The sequence below is a fragment of the Candoia aspera genome, chromosome 2 (assembly GCF_035149785.1).
Source record: "Candoia aspera isolate rCanAsp1 chromosome 2, rCanAsp1.hap2, whole genome shotgun sequence".
Lineage (NCBI taxonomy): Eukaryota > Metazoa > Chordata > Lepidosauria > Squamata > Boidae > Candoia > Candoia aspera.
In genome coordinates, this window is record NC_086154.1 from 235,014,805 (window position 1) to 235,032,076 (window position 17,272).

A 17,272-nucleotide genomic window follows, 5' to 3' on the forward strand; every position below is an offset into this window, starting at 1 on the left:
TACTGTAGTAAGTTTCCCATCCTTAATGTAGCATACAACTACCATTGTAAGTAATGACAGATACCCAAACTGCTCTGCTGTTACAGTAAATTGTAGTAACCTCTTCAAGATTTTCCTTCTACAAATTTGAAATTTCCACTCTGCATGTGCAAAGCCTACCCAGAATCCTGTACCAGCAATTTTGTAATGGACATTTCCCTTAATGTAGAATTACACCACCACCAAGATTCCTAAATTCATGCATGAAGACTGTTTATATAAAGTGTGTGTACAAATGATCATAGTCTTTCTATGTAACCTGTCTTTTTTTAACTTGTAAGAACATGCAGATGACTTACTCAGTATATACTTTTGATAACTAATTGTAGGGTACTGTGCTATTCTTGTATATATTTACTGGCCCAGCTTTCAGATAATTAAATAGTATCTGCAAAAAACTGTGCATCCAGTAATTATTGTAGAAATATCAGCTGCTAAAGCAAGTAACACTGCTTGCTTCTCTAGCTAGGAAATTTGGCAATAGATAGGATTAATTTTTATTACAGAAATAAAACATGTGTTCTTCACCCTATCATACAAACACATAATTTGTTATAATTCAGGACTGCTATTGAAAAGGTCAAGTTTTATTTCAGTCTAATTTTTTCCAAAATTATATAATTGGAATGATTGGGGTTTAAATTGCTTAGAAAAAGACTTTTAAATTACTAATTTAAATCACGCTTGCTATATTCTATTTAATATATTTTCTGAGAAAGTATCCTACTATTTGGCAATTATGAATAGATGCAGATTGGTCTGGAGGTTAGTCATTTATAGTGGTTAAGATCATTACTGAAAATCATTTTCACAGTCAATATTGTTTTTAAAGTATTCTAATTGATGTTATATACATATGGAGAGGTTCTAAGCAGGCACATTTTAAAAAAATGCTGTACAGTATGCAAGAGCTGTTTTGGGGCTAATTCCAGCCCTCTTCCCCCTGAAAAACATAATAGAGGGGAATGGAAGAATGGCAAAGAGACCATCATTAAAGGAACTGCCATGAAAAGCTTGCTACCCTAAAACAGAAAGATGAGTGGGAAAAAGCACAGGAGGAGAAGCATCCACTGTTCTTTAAAGTCATTTCTGAAGCTGATAGATGCTGAGTATGTCACTGTAGTACTTTCCTCTGAGGTAGGAAGTAATTGGCCATGTTCTTCATCTGGCAACACATATATTCAAGAGACAATAATACTGTGGGAGTGAATCCAGAATTTGATTCTTAGGATGGCTCCTATCTATTTGTTTCTCATTCAGTGAGCATTTCTGATGGAATGGAGATTGTCATCTCTTTCCACAGCTGCTTCTGATCCCCTCCAAAAGTTTCCTCCATAGAATTAGGGTAATGACCCTAGGAACTATATGGGGAGAGAAAATAGGAAAAACATCTCACATCCCTCCAGTGCTCCTAACAGAATGTTCTGAACAGAACACCATTCAAAGGATCTGACTGCTAGAAAGTTTACACCCAACCCAGAGAACAGTTGATATACTGCATGCTGCTTGAGGCAGCAGGTCAGATATTTCTGTTCCAACTTATTCTCTTATATAAGGGTGAGAAACCTGTGGCCTCCCAGATGTGTCTGAACTACAATATATATAGCGTCCCAGCCAGCATGAAATCGTGATAAATGCTAGCCATAATTCTGCCACATTTGAAGGGCCACAGATTTCATTTTCTTTTGAAGAAGCGGGCTTTATCTCCGTATCCCAGATCAGATACGGTCTTCCATGTGCGCATTATGAGTCTTCAAATTCCTCCTCCTGCCTGGATTTCCTTGTAAAGCATGTAAATCTTGTCTGAAATCACAGAATCCTCTAATAGTCCCCCATGAGGGGCTAGGGGTGGTAGCACAAGATATTCCGCTGCCCTTTCCATGAAACCCTTTGTTGGTGATACCTGCCTATCACATATTATGCAATCAGCTTTAACAGAAAGTAATTTCCCTTTGAGTATTTGATAGAGGGATGCTTAAAAAAACAGGTTTTTAACATATGATTCTAAAGATTTTCATCCGACTATAGTGATAAAATCCTGATGTAACACTAATAAAGATGGCTTATTCAGTTTGATATATTGCTCTGTTACTAGTTATAGAAGTATAAAAGTTATAGAAGTATAGCAGCTCAATTTTAACATGTTCCTTCCTTCCTGCCTTCCTTGCAGTCCATGCAGTGACATTATTTCTTAATATCTTTGGATGTCTGGCCTGGTTTTGCCTTCAACCCAGTCGAGGAGTTGACTTTGGACTGAGTATTCTCTGGTTCTTGCTTTTTACCCCATGTTCATTTGTGTGCTGGTACAGACCACTTTATGGAGCCTTCAGGTAAAAGTATTGATATAATGTGTAATTTGTGCTACTAAAAGGTATATAATTGATATCTTCTTTATTTTCCAGAAAATTTCAAAACATACATTGGCAAAAATATACCTATCTAGAACATCATTTAACTTAGGTTTTACAACTTTTAGTGCCAATTACATAAACATTCAGTAATATTCAAAGTTGGTTTTCTGGGTTCTTTTGTAACATTTGGAGGTATTTGCTTAAGCTGCAGTGTACTTGGAAGGGATCCCAAGCTCCTTAGAACAGTGGTAGTCTTGAAATAACGCATGAAGTTGATACCATGCAGTTACCAGAAGGTGTCAGTTGGCCAGCAGCTCTCCCTATCTATCATGCTACCTCAGAGATCATGATTGAGGAGAACAATTTATCTTTTGAAGTCGCCCGGAGGATAACAATAGAGTAGATAGGGACAAGGTATTCAAGACATGAAAGATCCTGTGCAGTACTAATGAGAATCTAAGCCGGCATACTACTGAATCCTGACATTTCCTCTAAAATGTTCTTCTTAGGTATTTCTCTAAAATCAACAAAGTAATATTCTACTTTTTCTTGGAATGCTAGCTGGGCAAGAAAATGGTTTGCTGCTTATTACAAGGTTTCTCTCTGATTCAGTAAGAAAATGTTTGAGAAAGAGATGGAAAAAATGCTAGTGGACATATTTATCAATGAAAATAAATGACAATTTTTGTTCAAATGTAGTGTCCTGTACTTTTTTGCAATATTGTGAAGCTTGTTTTGTAGTTGATTTTGCTTTTAATTATTGTGTTTTGCTTCTGACATTTAACTTTCTGGTAGTGGTTATTGAAGGTGGTCAGTTTGCCAAGAATGCTTCTGAAAGGACCTATTTCCAGGGGTTTGATGTAATCATTAAAACAGAATTTATATACAAAATAGATGTTTGCATTGCATTGCGTTGCATTGCGTTGCATTGCATTGCATTGCATTGCATTGCATTGCATTGCATTGCATTGCATTGCATTGCATTGCATTGCATTGCATTGCATTGATCAAGTTTGTCACCGCCCATTTCCTCCCACCAGAGGGACTCTGGGCAGTTTACAACAATAATCAATAAAACAATAAATATACAGTAAAATTACAATATAAAAATATAATATTTAAAAATACAACTACAAGTAAACAATCATAGATAAAAATAGAATCCAAATGGCAGATAATAACTCAGTCCTTGTATGCGATGAGCGCTCTAGGGCACTAGCCATCCCCAAACATGATGACTCCCCTCCCTGTCCCAAGCCAGGGGGCAGAGCCAGGTCTTCAAATTCCTCTGGAAGGCCAGGAGTGATGGGGCTAACCTCACCTCTGGGTGCAGGATGTTCCAGAGGGTGGGAGCTACTGCAGAGAAGGCCCACCTCCTGGACCCCGCCAGATGGAACTCTCTTACCGACAGGGCCCGCAGCATGCCCCCCCGCTCTCTCTCAGGTGGTACAGGTTGATGTAATGGGGAAGAGGCAATCCCTCAGGTAGCCTGGCCCTATGCCATGTAGGTCTTTAAAGCTGATAACCAACACCTTTTATTTAATTTATTTGTTCTGTTGACCTGGAAGAGATGAGAAACTTGCTATAATGTTTGGCAAGTATTGTGAAAATATTTCACTTTTTTCTTTTCTTCTCTTTCAGGAGTGATAGCTCCTTCAGGTTCTTTGTTTTCTTCTTTGTATACATTTGTCAGTTTGCTGTGCATGTACTTCAAACTGTAGGATTCCAAGGATGGGGCAACTGGTAAGTGTCCTGCAGTATTATTCTTTGATAGAAGTATGCAGCAAGAGCAATAACTTGCCACCTTTGCAAAGGTATTATAGTCCCCTGAGAAACATTTCCTTTTAAATGTTTTATAGAGATAAACATGAGGTGTTTGCAATAATAAGGTATTTCCCAAATGCCCACAATTAAACCACATAACAAAAATTCAAATTCAGATCCAGACAGTATATCATATAGTATGTTATCATGGCAATAAAGCATTTGTAGATAGGTAGAACTACAGGTATTCCTTGAGTTACAACGGTAACCGGGACGGGAATTTCTGTTGCTAAGTGATGCAGTTGTAAAGCACGACATCACATTACCACATCACTTAGCAATGGCAATGCCAGCACTCCCCATTGCCGTTGTTAACCAAATTCCACCAGTCTTTAGCTGAGGACCCACCCCAATCCAAGCCATTCCGGGCTTGGTCCCTCCCAGCCTTCCAAGATAAGGGGCTGCCTCCCCTTCAATTCCCCACAACTGCCTATTCCTCCCCATTTGCCCTTTTGGTTGCGCTGCACCCTGCCTTGCAGGGTAGCAAGCAGCCCCAGAACCACATGGATCTGGGGCTGCTTGCCATGCTGTGGCTCAGGGGCTGCAAAAAGCCCCTGAGCTGCAGTGCGAAGCCTCAGCCATCCCTGGAAGCTTCAGCTGCCCCAACCTGGCCCAGCAGTGCACTTCCTGCTGCTGAGGAGGTGTGCCTGCCTTGGCCCTTTGCGAGGCAGCTGCTGGCCATGTGAGGCCATCTTTCCCAGGTCTTGCTGTGTCCTTTCATGCTGGCACAGCGTGCACCTGCCTCAAAAAGGACTCTTCTAGCCAGGTCCTTCTTTCACGCCAACGCAGCTGGGGCCTTCTTTCACACTCCTGCCTTCCAAAACCTTGCGAGAAGGATGCACACAATTTAGACAAGGCCGCACACGATTTGGACAAGGGGCAGGTGCAGCCTCGGGAAGAAGGCCTGATGTGGCCAGCAGCTGCTTCATGAAGGGCCAGGCCAGGTGCGCCTTGTCAGTAGCAGCAGGAAGAAGATGGCATAGGTCAGCTGGGAGTGGCAAAGCTGGCAAGGGTGGCAGAGCCAGTGAGTGCAGGGTGGTCAAAGGCACGTAGATGGGGTAAGATGGGTGGGGGAGTTGAAGTGCCCCTGTGGTTGTAAGTGAGAGCTGGCTGCCAAGTGCCCAAATTTTGATCACGTGACTGCAGGGACATTGTAATGGCCTGACTTTGGGGACCAGTCATAAGTCCCTTCATTCAGTGCTGCTGTAACTTTGAACAGTCGCTGAATGAATGGTTGTAACTTGAAGGCTACCTGTGCATTGCTTTTGCTTGCACCTTACTGTGATATCAGAGCCAGTAGGCAAGTGATATCAGGAATTGGGGCATTCCAAGAAGCAGGGTAGATGCCAGGCCATTTGCTAGTCACTGCTTGCTTGCAAGGAGGATGTCCACTGAAGGAATAAAACGTTCATGCTATCCTTGTCACATGTACTGATGCCATCTTCTCATTTGCCCAGATTATCAGAAACTGGAGAAAACTGCAGTGGCGGGTAGGGGGTGGAGAAATCCTTTAGTTCAATTTTGCATGGAGCCTAGGTGAGAATTGGGCAAGCTGCATTCTCATAACAGCCAGAGAGAAGCCTTTGCTGCACTTTAAATTTTACCTTCTTGTGCAGAAGGGCAGGACCATCGGCCAAACATTGTTGAACCAAGGCTTCCAACAGTCCCAATTCAGCATTTCAAGTATGTCTCCAGGCTGATAGGAGCTGTGGTTCAGCAGCATTTGGAGGAAACGTGTTTTTTTAGGTTGCTGATTTCTGCCTCTCTCCCAATCCTAATTCAAATTCATTCTGCCTGGATTTTAAACATAACTTAATTGTCTTAAAATACAAAGAGATTACTGTATATAATGTGCATTTTGTGTGATTTTTATTACTACACTGGATCTCAAGATGTCTGTACAAGGTTTTTTTTTTATATGTGTGGCACTATTTGTTCTAACACTTTTTCTGTGTGTAATTTGGTACATATATTGTAGTTTTGTTACAACAAGCTTACTGCGGAAATAATGTTACATGAATAACCCTCTTAACTTATGCTCATATTTTTAAGTGAAAATATTGTGGCTTATTGGATTACCAAAGTATTAAAGGAGAATATGTCTCTGTCATTTTACTGTACTTATGGCCCTGTGTAGCTGAAAGGTGTAATACTTTAGCTGATTCCTTTCTTTGAAAAAGGCATTGTAAAAGAAAGATGCAGCCCCAGAGAAAGGTTTCATTATTTTTTGTCCTGGTTAATTGTTTCACGGAATGAACTGTGAGCTTGGCTGGTTTATCAATCTCCACATCCTTTGTGATAAAGGCTGTGTGTATGATTTCCTTGCTGGCTTGAATTATTTTTTACAAAGATATATCAGTAAGTGGACAGAGAAGTTGCTAAAATTGTACAGTTAGCTCTCAGTATATAATTGATTAAAAAATTAACCATAAACAACAGAAAGTGATTTCCTTGCTTTTGACAGTGCAGTTAGAAGAGCTAGATTTCAGATTTTCCCAGCAATGGTAACTTCCTTTGGAGATTTCTCACAATAAAAAGCCTTTACATGATGTAAAAAGCCTTTACATCTACATGATGTTGCAGCCTTTCTCAGACCATATAGAATGTTAAAAGAATCCAAAACACATCCTCTACTCTATTTTAAAATCTATTTGTGCAGTTTTTTTCAATGTCAAGGATGACTTGGAAAAATAATATAGGAAGCTTTGTAATCACAATACAGAACAGAATATACATTCCAGGCTTCATTAACATCCTAGCACCTGAAGAAAAACCCAGATCTATAAGGCCTCAAAATTCATTAAAAAACAAACAAAGCCAAGAGAGTCAGGGTCATCCATATCTTGGGGGAGGCTGGGCCTTTGGACAGTTACCATTAAAGAGAAGGCACATCTCCTGGGTCCCACTAGAGGACATTATTTCACAAAAGGGACCTGGATCTGCCAGATCTCATGGGATAGGCAGAACCATTGGAGACAGGTAGCCTGACCCTGTGCCATGCAAGCTTTAATTGAATTGCACCAAGAAGCCCATTGGAGGCAGTGCAGCTCTTGTAGCAGTGGTGATATGTGGTCATACTCTGATGTATCCAAAACTGCATGTGTCACTGCATTCTGGACCAACTGCAGCTTCCAAATGCTTTTCAAGGGCTGCCCCATGTAGAACACCTTCCAGTATTCCAGTCAGGAAGTGACTAAGGCATGAGTGACCATAAGCAGAGCTGCCTAATCCAGGAATGGGTACAAACTGGCACAAGGGATGGATTTATGCAAAAGCCCTCCTGGCCAAGGTACCACCTGCTCCTTGAGTAGGAGCCACGAGTCCAGGAGGAGCACCCCCCACCCCCCCCGATTGAGCATCAACCCTGACTGGGACAGTACAACCCGAACCAGTGTTAACAGTGGAAGATTTCCAAATCCAGGGGGCCCTAAAACTGAGTCTTTCCCCTCAATTACTGATGATTACTTGAAAACTAGGGCAAGCAAAGAGAAGTTTGGACTGTTTTTATAATCTCAAGGGAAAGTTTTTTTCCTCTGAACCACTGGATGTTTGGACACAAGTCTGCATGTGTCAAAAAAGAGGTTGATGTGGTTAGGGTGAACACCATCCCCACCCCTTTTTAGAAGATTAATTAATCAGTGATCATCATGTAGTGTGTTTGGGGTTTTGTATGTGTGTGTGTGAGAGAGAAACAAATTGTCCTCTGTGTGATGACTGGAATACTCAACTTCCCATTAAATCCAACTCATAAGTATTTACTTAGAATTCTCTTTAATGGGGGGAAGCATTCAGTACAAAGAAAAAGTTGCGAATGAAAAATCCTGTGCTTTTCCCCCATTAAACATCTTCAGTGAATTCAAATTCCCCCCCCACTCCCCATCTCAGGTATGCACCCTTCCCTCTCTTGCCAGTTACTGTAAGCATCTGCAGCTGTCTTCAAGGGCTCCTCGCAAACAACCTTGGCATTGTAAGATAGTCCAAACAAGATGATTTCACACTCCAACAATGTTCCCCCTCCCGTGCCTTTGACTCACAAGAGTAATACACGTGTTAACTGGAACATGCATGCAAGTCCAATCAAATGTTCTGGGAACGTTTGATCTGGGAGCATGACACTCTGATTAAATTCCTATAGTTTTTAATGTTTTTTAATTATTCTTATATAATGTTTTATATATTTACTGTTTTATTGAATTGTTGTACACCGCCCAGAGTCACTTTCGTGAGATGGACGGCCATATAAATTAGATAGATAGATAGATAGATAGATAGATAGATAGATAGATAGATAGATAGATAGATAGATAAGCAAGCCATTCCCTTGTCAGTACTCAAAATAGAATGGGAATCTTGTCATGGAACAATTACATTATTTGGCATGTAAGAATGTATGAAGCAGGATTTGCATGGTTAATTTGCTACTTCATGGAAGGATGTCAGCTTTGAAGATAGCTTCAAAAATGTGGAGTCCTTGGTACTCTCTGAGGTTTGTTTTCTTGCAGATGTTTCATTGCCAGACTAGGCAACATCTTCAGTGCGACGAGGGAGTGGGCCTTGCGCAAGTCCACTCCCTCTTCACGCTGAAGATGTTGCCTAGTCTGGCAATGAAACATCTGCAAGAAAACAACAAAGCTCAGAGAGCACCAAGGACTCCACAGTTCAACCCTGAGCTACAGATACTCGCTTCGATTAGCTTCAAAAATGTTCTAATTATGTTTTAGAAGCAATAAATTTGGACTAAACTAAGGCTCGTCCTAGCTGCTGTTTTCCTTATGAATGGCTGTTTTGATCAAATTTTGACTGTTTTATTGGAACTCCTACATCCCTGAATTATGTGTATCAGAAGTTGTGATAGACATTCAAACATACTGTGAATAATTTAGATCTGTTTCCCATCCATAGGCATATGGATGCTTTTCTGTTTAAATAAAAGTACAAGAATTCTTCCTTATGGCATAAAATATGGTGTAATTAATGGTCCACATTCCCAAGCAGTATCTAAGTCAGGAAAAGAATGCTCAAGCAGGTGGTTGTGTATTTTAAATAGCAACTTTTCAGTCTGCTTACATGAGGTACAATTCGTGAAATTTAATTCTAGCTTAATATAACATAGGCAATTTACAAAATCCAGTAAGACAGGAAAAGAATTCAGGTCTGCTTGTTGTCTTCTCGCCCCCCCCCCGCCCAATCATCTAAGTGTTTGTGTTTACAATTCTTGCAAGAGTGGGTTTTTAAAAAATGCTTTAAGAACTTCCTCTGTAATCCATTAGAGGAGAAAATGATATTTCCCTTTAAAGGACAGTAATGGAGGGAAGAATAGCCACACCTCTCTAAAGTGAATGTTATAGATGTGGACTTGAGAGCTCTCTTTTTTTTCCTTTAGTGGATGGATTTCATCTCTCACTGGACTAAACCATAGTATTCCAGTAGGCATTATGATGATAGTCATAGCAGCACTTTTTACAGCTTCTGCAGTCATCTCACTAATTATGTTTAAGAAGGTAAGTGGTTTTTTTTTTTCATCCATCATCCTTCTTGCTGCTACCGTGGTATGTACATATGTGCATATCTGGACTCTTTTGAGAGGAGAAGCCACATAAAAATAAGTAATAACCATAATCAGTTGGGTTGACTAAATTCTTTACTGATACTATTCACATTTGTTCTACCTTATTTAGAAGTTAAATAAACAAAACAGATGATTTCTTTCACTGTTATTTAAAGTGTGCATAATAGCAAATTAGTTTGATTTAGAGCTTGTTTGATTCCCCCCCCCCCCATGTTTAAGCTAAGGCCTTTTGTGAAGAGAGCCCATCATGAGCTTAGGGATAAAAAGATTATGCACACAAAGAACTTGATTTTGTTCTTTCCTGCAACGCCTCTTAAAAATTCTGCATTTTAATATTTAGAAACTAGATGGGTCACATCCAATATTAAGAACGTGAGCTCCTGCCGTGAGAGTTTTCCTTTCCATCCTCTCTCTCTAGTCTTCCATCTTCCTGGAGCAGATTGTGGAATTTGTCCAGCCCTGCGTGCTATTATTTACCGTTTTAAAATATTTACAATAAAAGGAAAAAATATAAACAAATGTTTAATTGAAGAAATAACTGTGCAGTAGTAACACACACATGGAAACAGACAGACAAGAACAAGAACAGAAACAACAGAAAATGATAACTTAGTCATTCGGAGGAACAAAATCCCTTGGCAATACTCAAAGTTGAGTATTAAATCATAAACTTTCTAAGGAATCCTGAGACCACAAAAGTGGACACCTGAATAAGGTAAGCAGCATGTATGCTGTATTGCTGTAGAATTCAGAGGTCGGTAAAAACAGGTATCACCCTCCGGTACACCTCAAATAGATTCAGTTTCAGTTCCTTCAGCTGAATCATAACCATTGTCAGTGTAACTGTGTGTGGCCTTTTTGTTTAACCACTAGGGGTCTCAGTTTATACTTAGGACTAGAGTGCCTTCTATCATAGATAGTACAGTAGGCATGATCAAGAAAAAAATAAGGGTTATGCCTGTGATTGAAAACAACAACAGTATTTTAACTAGCTAAAATACCTCCCTTAAAATAAGTTGGATCTAAAAAACGATTAGGGAATACTGACTTCAGGCATTAAACTGTTAATTTCAGGCAACATGTTCAAGGAGCTGTTGTAACTTAGAAGAGATTTTTAAGAGTGAAAAGTTTTTATTTGCTTTTAGTTGTAGAACTAAAAACTGCTCTCATAATCCATGGAAAAATAGTATTAAGTAATCTCATTTCATTGCTTATGGTGTAATTCTAAACTAATTTACTTAGAAGCAAGCCTTATTAAGCTCAGTAAGACTTATTCCCCTATAAACATACTTAGGATTGCAACCTTAACTATGACTATAGTGTGCCGCTGCATATTCTTTTACTATTCCTTGACCTTTAACTAGATATTCCAAAGTTATAGGTTATTAGAAATACTTTCCTTTTCTTAAATTCAGTGAGAGGTCCTTTCTTCCTCAAAGATAGTAAAGGAGTATCATTCTAGTCTGGCTTTCCTAGCTTAACTGTGTGCATATCAAATACTTATTTCCAACAAAGGTTTCAGTTAAATTACTTTTAATGTTTGGTGAAATTTTATCAGGGCTTCTCAGCTCCATGTATTTCAATGGTCAGCAGGCAGAACTTATTAGGCCCATAGCCATTTTCTTATTTACAGTCGTCTTCATGTTTGATTTATCATGATGGTCCTAAAAGACCCATATAGGGTATTTCTTTGGAACCGTAATAACTTCTGTCCATGAAAATCAGTGTGCACAGAAATCTAATACGCTCCTATTGACATATATGCTAAGCCATCAATTTTATTTATTTGGTTTTTACTTAGGATGCAGTTATATACAGTGGCATTTTTAACAAGCCACAGTGGTGTCACAATGATGATATACAGTATGTGCTGTAACATCATTGTGCAAATGATGCAGCTTATCATGCTTTGTAAAAGGCGAAAGATTTGCACAATTTGAGGAGAGACCAGGGTGCTTTGCAATGTCTGTTTAGATTCATTGTAGCCCATCTCAAACAAAAGTCTGTGCCATGATTGGAAGTGGCTATTAAATTCAGCATTTTCATTTTACTTTGGTCGCCTAAAACTTTTTGTTAAGCTCTGTGTAATTGTTATGTCTTGAAATATGCCTCAGACTTTCTCTTTGGGCTTCTTTATAGGTACATGGTTTATACCGTACAACTGGAGCAAGTTTTGAGAAGGCCCAGCAAGAATTTGCAACGGGTGTCATGTCCAACAAAACTGTACAAACTGCTGCAGCCAATGCTGCCTCAACAGCAGCAACCAACGCTGCTCAAAATGCTTTCAAGGGTAATCAAATATAGACAAAAGAGATGAAACTCAGTACAAATTTCTGGCTGTACTTTATTTTTCAGTCCCTAAAGACTTATGTTAAAAATGCACACAGCATGTATGTCTTTTCAGCTGTGCATGGGCTAAGACAGAAAAAGGTCCTTATTTCATTCCTTTTAGAATTTTTTTATTGAGAAGTTCTTCCTAGTTACACTACTAGCTTACGGGGGTTAATTGTTTCTCCATATTTTTGGAGGTACATGGTATTTGGTGAAAAATAGAACGGTAGCTTTAAAATTCATACGGCAAGTTTAGCTTCTGAGATAAGCGAATGATTTTGTTTTTCCATGGTCTGTCGCTCTCTGCGGAACTGTTCCTCCTGACTTGACAAAAGCACTTTGAATTAACCCTGTTCATAACACTTTGCTTCCCCGTTTTCGTAAGAAACAAAAAAAGCTGACCATTTTGAACACTAAATTTTGGCTGCTGCTTTGTAGCTCCAGCAGCTGATGAAGGACAGACGTAAGCTTAAAATAAGTATGATAGATAATGTAAATTCTTTTTTTAGGAGAATAGATTTTTTTTAACAATCTGAGTCTGCATGAAAGAATTTTGATCATGCTGCACTAGCATTCTGCTCCAGAATTTGTCTATCACTCCAGTTATAGTATTTGTTGAGATCTGTTTTCATGGTGTATGGTGTTCTAACTCAGATATCTTGGAGCACAGATGTCTTCATTGAAGTAATGCAACATGGAGTGAAGAGAATTATGTTTAACTGAGGCAGAGTTATTATACTTGCTCTTTTTGATTTCACTACTTGTGACTAGGAAGCACATATTTCTAAACAGAATCTGTTTATTAATATTTAGAACACTCTCATAGCTAGTCCATTTTGACCTGTGTTAAATTGTAGTGGAATTTTTTTGTGTGTGCTTAAGGATTTTGACATTTTTAGAGTGTGCACTTCTGTTTAATGATATTATATCTTTAGTCTTGTCAGTCACTCTGTTTACTATTTGTATAAAAATCTGAATATACAGTAACTTATTTAAATTTTTAACAGAACTGTAGACCCTAATCAGGCTTTTAAGCACTGATAATTATGTGCTTGAATTCTTTTAACATACTTCAGCCTTCATATGAGATTTAATCTGAATAAATGCATTTTATTAAATGCAAATTGAAGATACATTTTAGCATAATCAGTTTAGTATGGTGTTATATGGTAGCTCTTGGCTATTTTAATTCTTCATAATATTCTGAGTTTTAATTGCCTCTTCTTAGGTCATTTTTTCCCATTTGAGTTTCTAAATGGTAAATGGATGATAATTTGAAACATGCTATGGATTAACCAGTTGAATGGTATTCCATTTCTGTCATTAAGAGATTTTTATCCTTCTGTCAGGTAAAATATTGCAATAGAGAATCTGATTTTCTTGAACTCTGACATAACATTTATTTGAAAAATAATGTTCTAAATTTCTCCACCTGGAGTGTAATCATGTCTTTAAAATATTCAGTAGACCATAGAATACCAGATTGTAATGGTTGGAAGGGACCTTGGATATCATCCAGTCTTTCTCAAACCTGGCAACTTTAAGATGTGCAGACCCATGCTGGCTAGGGAATTCTGGAAGTTGAAGTCCGCACATCTTAAAAGTTGCTAAATTTGAGAAATACTGATGTAATCCAACACTGCCCAATGTACAAATCCATTACTGTAGCATCTTGATGAATGGCTATCCCTTCTCTGAATACCGCCAGGGGAGAGTCCTCCACTTCCCAAGGCAGACTGTTCCATTGTTGAATAGCTTTTGCTGTTTTTCTTGATGTCTGACTGAAATCTATGTCCTTGTAATCTCAATCCATAGTTCCTTGTCTGTCTTTTGGAACAACTCTGATCAATTCTGACCTATTTTCTACAAGACAGCCCTTCAAAATACTTGAACCCAACTATTAACATCTTTTCTCCTCCAGTGTTTACCTTGTGATCTACCAGAATATCGTATCTACTCACATGTAAGCCCACCCGCGTATAAGCCAAACTTGGAATTTTTAACCAAAATACCATGAAAAATGCACTGCCCATGGATATGCTGACCCACATTTTTCATATTTTGGTTAAAAATTCCAAGGTCAGTTTAGCCGTGGATGGGCTTATGTGCAAGTATATAGGGATATATGGGTACTTTTAAAAAGTATTGTTTATATTTATGGTTAAGCCCGTCCATGCATAAGCCAAACTCAAATTTCTTGGGTGTATTTTGGCACCTTATATTCTCAGCTTATCATGAGTATATATGGTACTTTTCATGTATACTGCCCAATTTTGCACATACACCCCCATTCCTGTCTTTGACTGTTTTTCCTAAACAAACATAGGACTTTGTATTTGCCTCAGTTATTGATCTTAAAGGCTTCTACCCATAGTTCTAGCATAGTCAAGGTCCTGCTGAATCTTGGTTCTGTCTTCGAAGATCTGTGCTATTCCCCCCCAGCCCCACATCTTTATATACGTTGCATATTCTATCATTGTATTTTCTAGCCCTTCATCCAAGTCATCTATATATATGTTGAACAGCACAGGACACAGAAAAGGTCTAGGTTATTCCACTCAACACTTCCAGTTTGACACAGAGACTTTGGGTATAATTGTTCAGTGAGCTTCGTATCTATCTATAGGTAGCATAGTCAAACTCACATTTTGCATCTTTATTAGAATCTCATGGGGCACTTCTTTGAATGCTTTGCTGAAGGCAAGGTATGTTATGTCCAAGTAAACTGATCACTGTCAGAAAAGGACACTGGGTTGACTTGGTATGATTTATTATTGATAAATCCATGCTGGTACCTGCCCAGCAATGTATCCTAAATATTCACAAGATGCTCATAAACCCATTGCTTAATTATTCCAGAATTTTGCCCAGTATCGACATAAGCCGACCAGACTACAGTTATCCAGGTCACCCCCCGCTTTTTTTTTTTTTTTTTGAAGATAGGAATATTTGCCCTTCTCCAATCCTATGATACCATGCCTGTCCTTCATGATTTTTCAAATATCACAAAGGCTCCAAGATGACATTCACAAGCTCTTTCAGGACTCTTGAATGTAATTGGTCACGTTCTGGATTCATGGATGCCAGGTGCTTCTTAAATTTTTAGTTATCTTGGAGTACTACTCCTTTTTGTTAGTGGTTCTACTTAGGTCTATTTGAACATAGCTTCCCTTTGGAAAGAAGACTGAATAGAAGTTGAGCAGCTCTGCTATCTCCCCATCACCTGTTACCATCCTACCATCTTCTAGCAGTGGATCTTTCGTTCTCTTCCTTTTACTACTGCAACAAACAGGGATAACAATTACTGTTACTGAAATTAAGAAATACTAGAAAATTAATTGTACAGGAATTAAATTCTATCAACAGTTTTTAATCTAAAGCAAGTGGCAGATGTGGGCTTCAGTATCTACATTCTTTTCTTTATTCCTTTCTTTACTTACTACTATTTATATCCCACCCAGCTGCAGAGACTACAGGCAGTTAACATCCAAATAAAGACCTATAGAAATAATAAAGTAGATGTTTTATTTCTTTTTCATATATTTATTTATTTCAGTCCTTGATCCCACATCCCCCTAACACATGGCCACTTTAATTGCTAATCCTTTAAATCTTATTGGGGAAAGTGTATTCACGTTTATTATTGAATGCTTATTTTTCTCAGGGGATAAAGCAGATTGAAACTTGAAATACATAAATGTGGGCCTAATTTGCAGTAGGCTTGGTAGTCAAGTTAGTTCCAGGAAACCAGGTAGAACACATGTTGATTGTAACGTCCATTTTCATTCTTATAAACCATAATCAAGAAAATGGATACATAATGAAATTATTCTTCAGGATTAAATAAACAGTAATGGAGTGAATATCCATATTGCCCCCAATTTCTTATTGTTCACTGTGGCAGAAGGCTGTTGTATGTTAAATATTTAACAAATGAATGCTATTGAAGTCTGTTGGTGAACAAGTCTATGCCTATTACTACACGAATTTTGTAAACACCCAGTTGTAATGGTTTTTAGATCACACTAGAATGTCAGTAGTTTGTCATTTATAATTTTGGCATTGGAGGTATTTAGGTGAGGGAAGTCTGTATATTTTGTAAATTACTAACGATGCTTTGCCATCCTTGTGAATGTGACGATTCTGTATAAATGCACACAGATTCTGTGATACTGCATGTCTGGGTAGTTCTGCATATTTATTGTATTATTTCAGTGACATAGAATAAAATGTTTCCTGATTGTTTGCTCTGTATAGTTTAAAAAATAAAGTAGGGTCTTTTATAAAATGCAAGATAAAAGACCAAAAGGTTAATATGTACAGAAAATAGCAGGAATTTATCCCAATTCAGCTCTAGCCCTATGTAGTTACCTGGAGGCAGAATGTGGATATGAGGATTTGTTTGAAGCAATGTGGATCGACATTGATAGCATTTCCCTTTTTTTTTCTGGCACTCTTAATCACATGTAACTATGCACAACTAATGCTGGATCAGGGAGTTGGGTTTTTTGTATTATGTATATAAATTCTATAACCTGCAACCATGGGAAAGATACGCCAGTCTGCACTCAGTAACAATCAAAAGATGCGATGTTTTCAAGGAACTGCCCAATTGTGTTTTGCTTCTGTGATGTAAATGGGAAATTTAAAAAGAAAGAATAATTATTGATATTGATGCAATTTATAGGTGTTGTTAGATTTATCTGGGAAAATCTTGGAAGTAAAAGGAAACCTTTGAAAACGCATGCTATTTCCTAGTATTTGTTTTGGATGGGAGCAGGGGTGTTGAATGTTATTTTATTTTTGTTACAGCTATGGCAAGCCACTTCTTCTGTTAGTCCTTTGTATAGCGGGGAAGTTACTGATAATGGCCAGAACGTAGAGCGTATCACTCACTCTTTAATGCATCACTGGGGTCTTTTTCTTTGGTTTTCCCTTCTCAAAGGCTGTCCTGTGAGCCATGTAGGATATTTAATTATTAAAGCGTGCCAGATATGGCTTTGAAACTTCAGGTCAAGGTTTCTCAACCAGGGTTCCACGAGAGGTCACTAGGGGTACCCTGGGAAATTTTTTAAATTTATTTTAAAAACTTTCAAATTACGGCAACTTCACATTAAAAGAGGTAAGTTTCATTCTTTATTTTTAGTTTAAGAACGCT

The 17,272-nt window shown here is 38.3% G+C and overlaps 1 protein-coding gene across 1 annotated transcript in view; it reads left to right on the top strand.

Annotated features, from left to right (window-relative positions):
* Positions 1 to 16,856, top strand: part of SCAMP1 (secretory carrier membrane protein 1) — a 49,621-nt gene extending 32,765 nt beyond the window's left edge. Inside the window, exons 6-9 of the mRNA XM_063295556.1 lie at positions 2,210 to 2,369; positions 4,032 to 4,133; positions 9,598 to 9,715; positions 11,923 to 16,856. Coding sequence (XP_063151626.1) covers positions 2,210 to 2,369; positions 4,032 to 4,133; positions 9,598 to 9,715; positions 11,923 to 12,087 — 545 coding nt within the window. The 3' untranslated portion in view covers positions 12,088 to 16,856. The remainder of the gene's footprint in view (positions 1 to 2,209; positions 2,370 to 4,031; positions 4,134 to 9,597; positions 9,716 to 11,922) is intronic.
* The last annotated feature ends 416 nt before the right edge of the window (positions 16,857 to 17,272 follow it).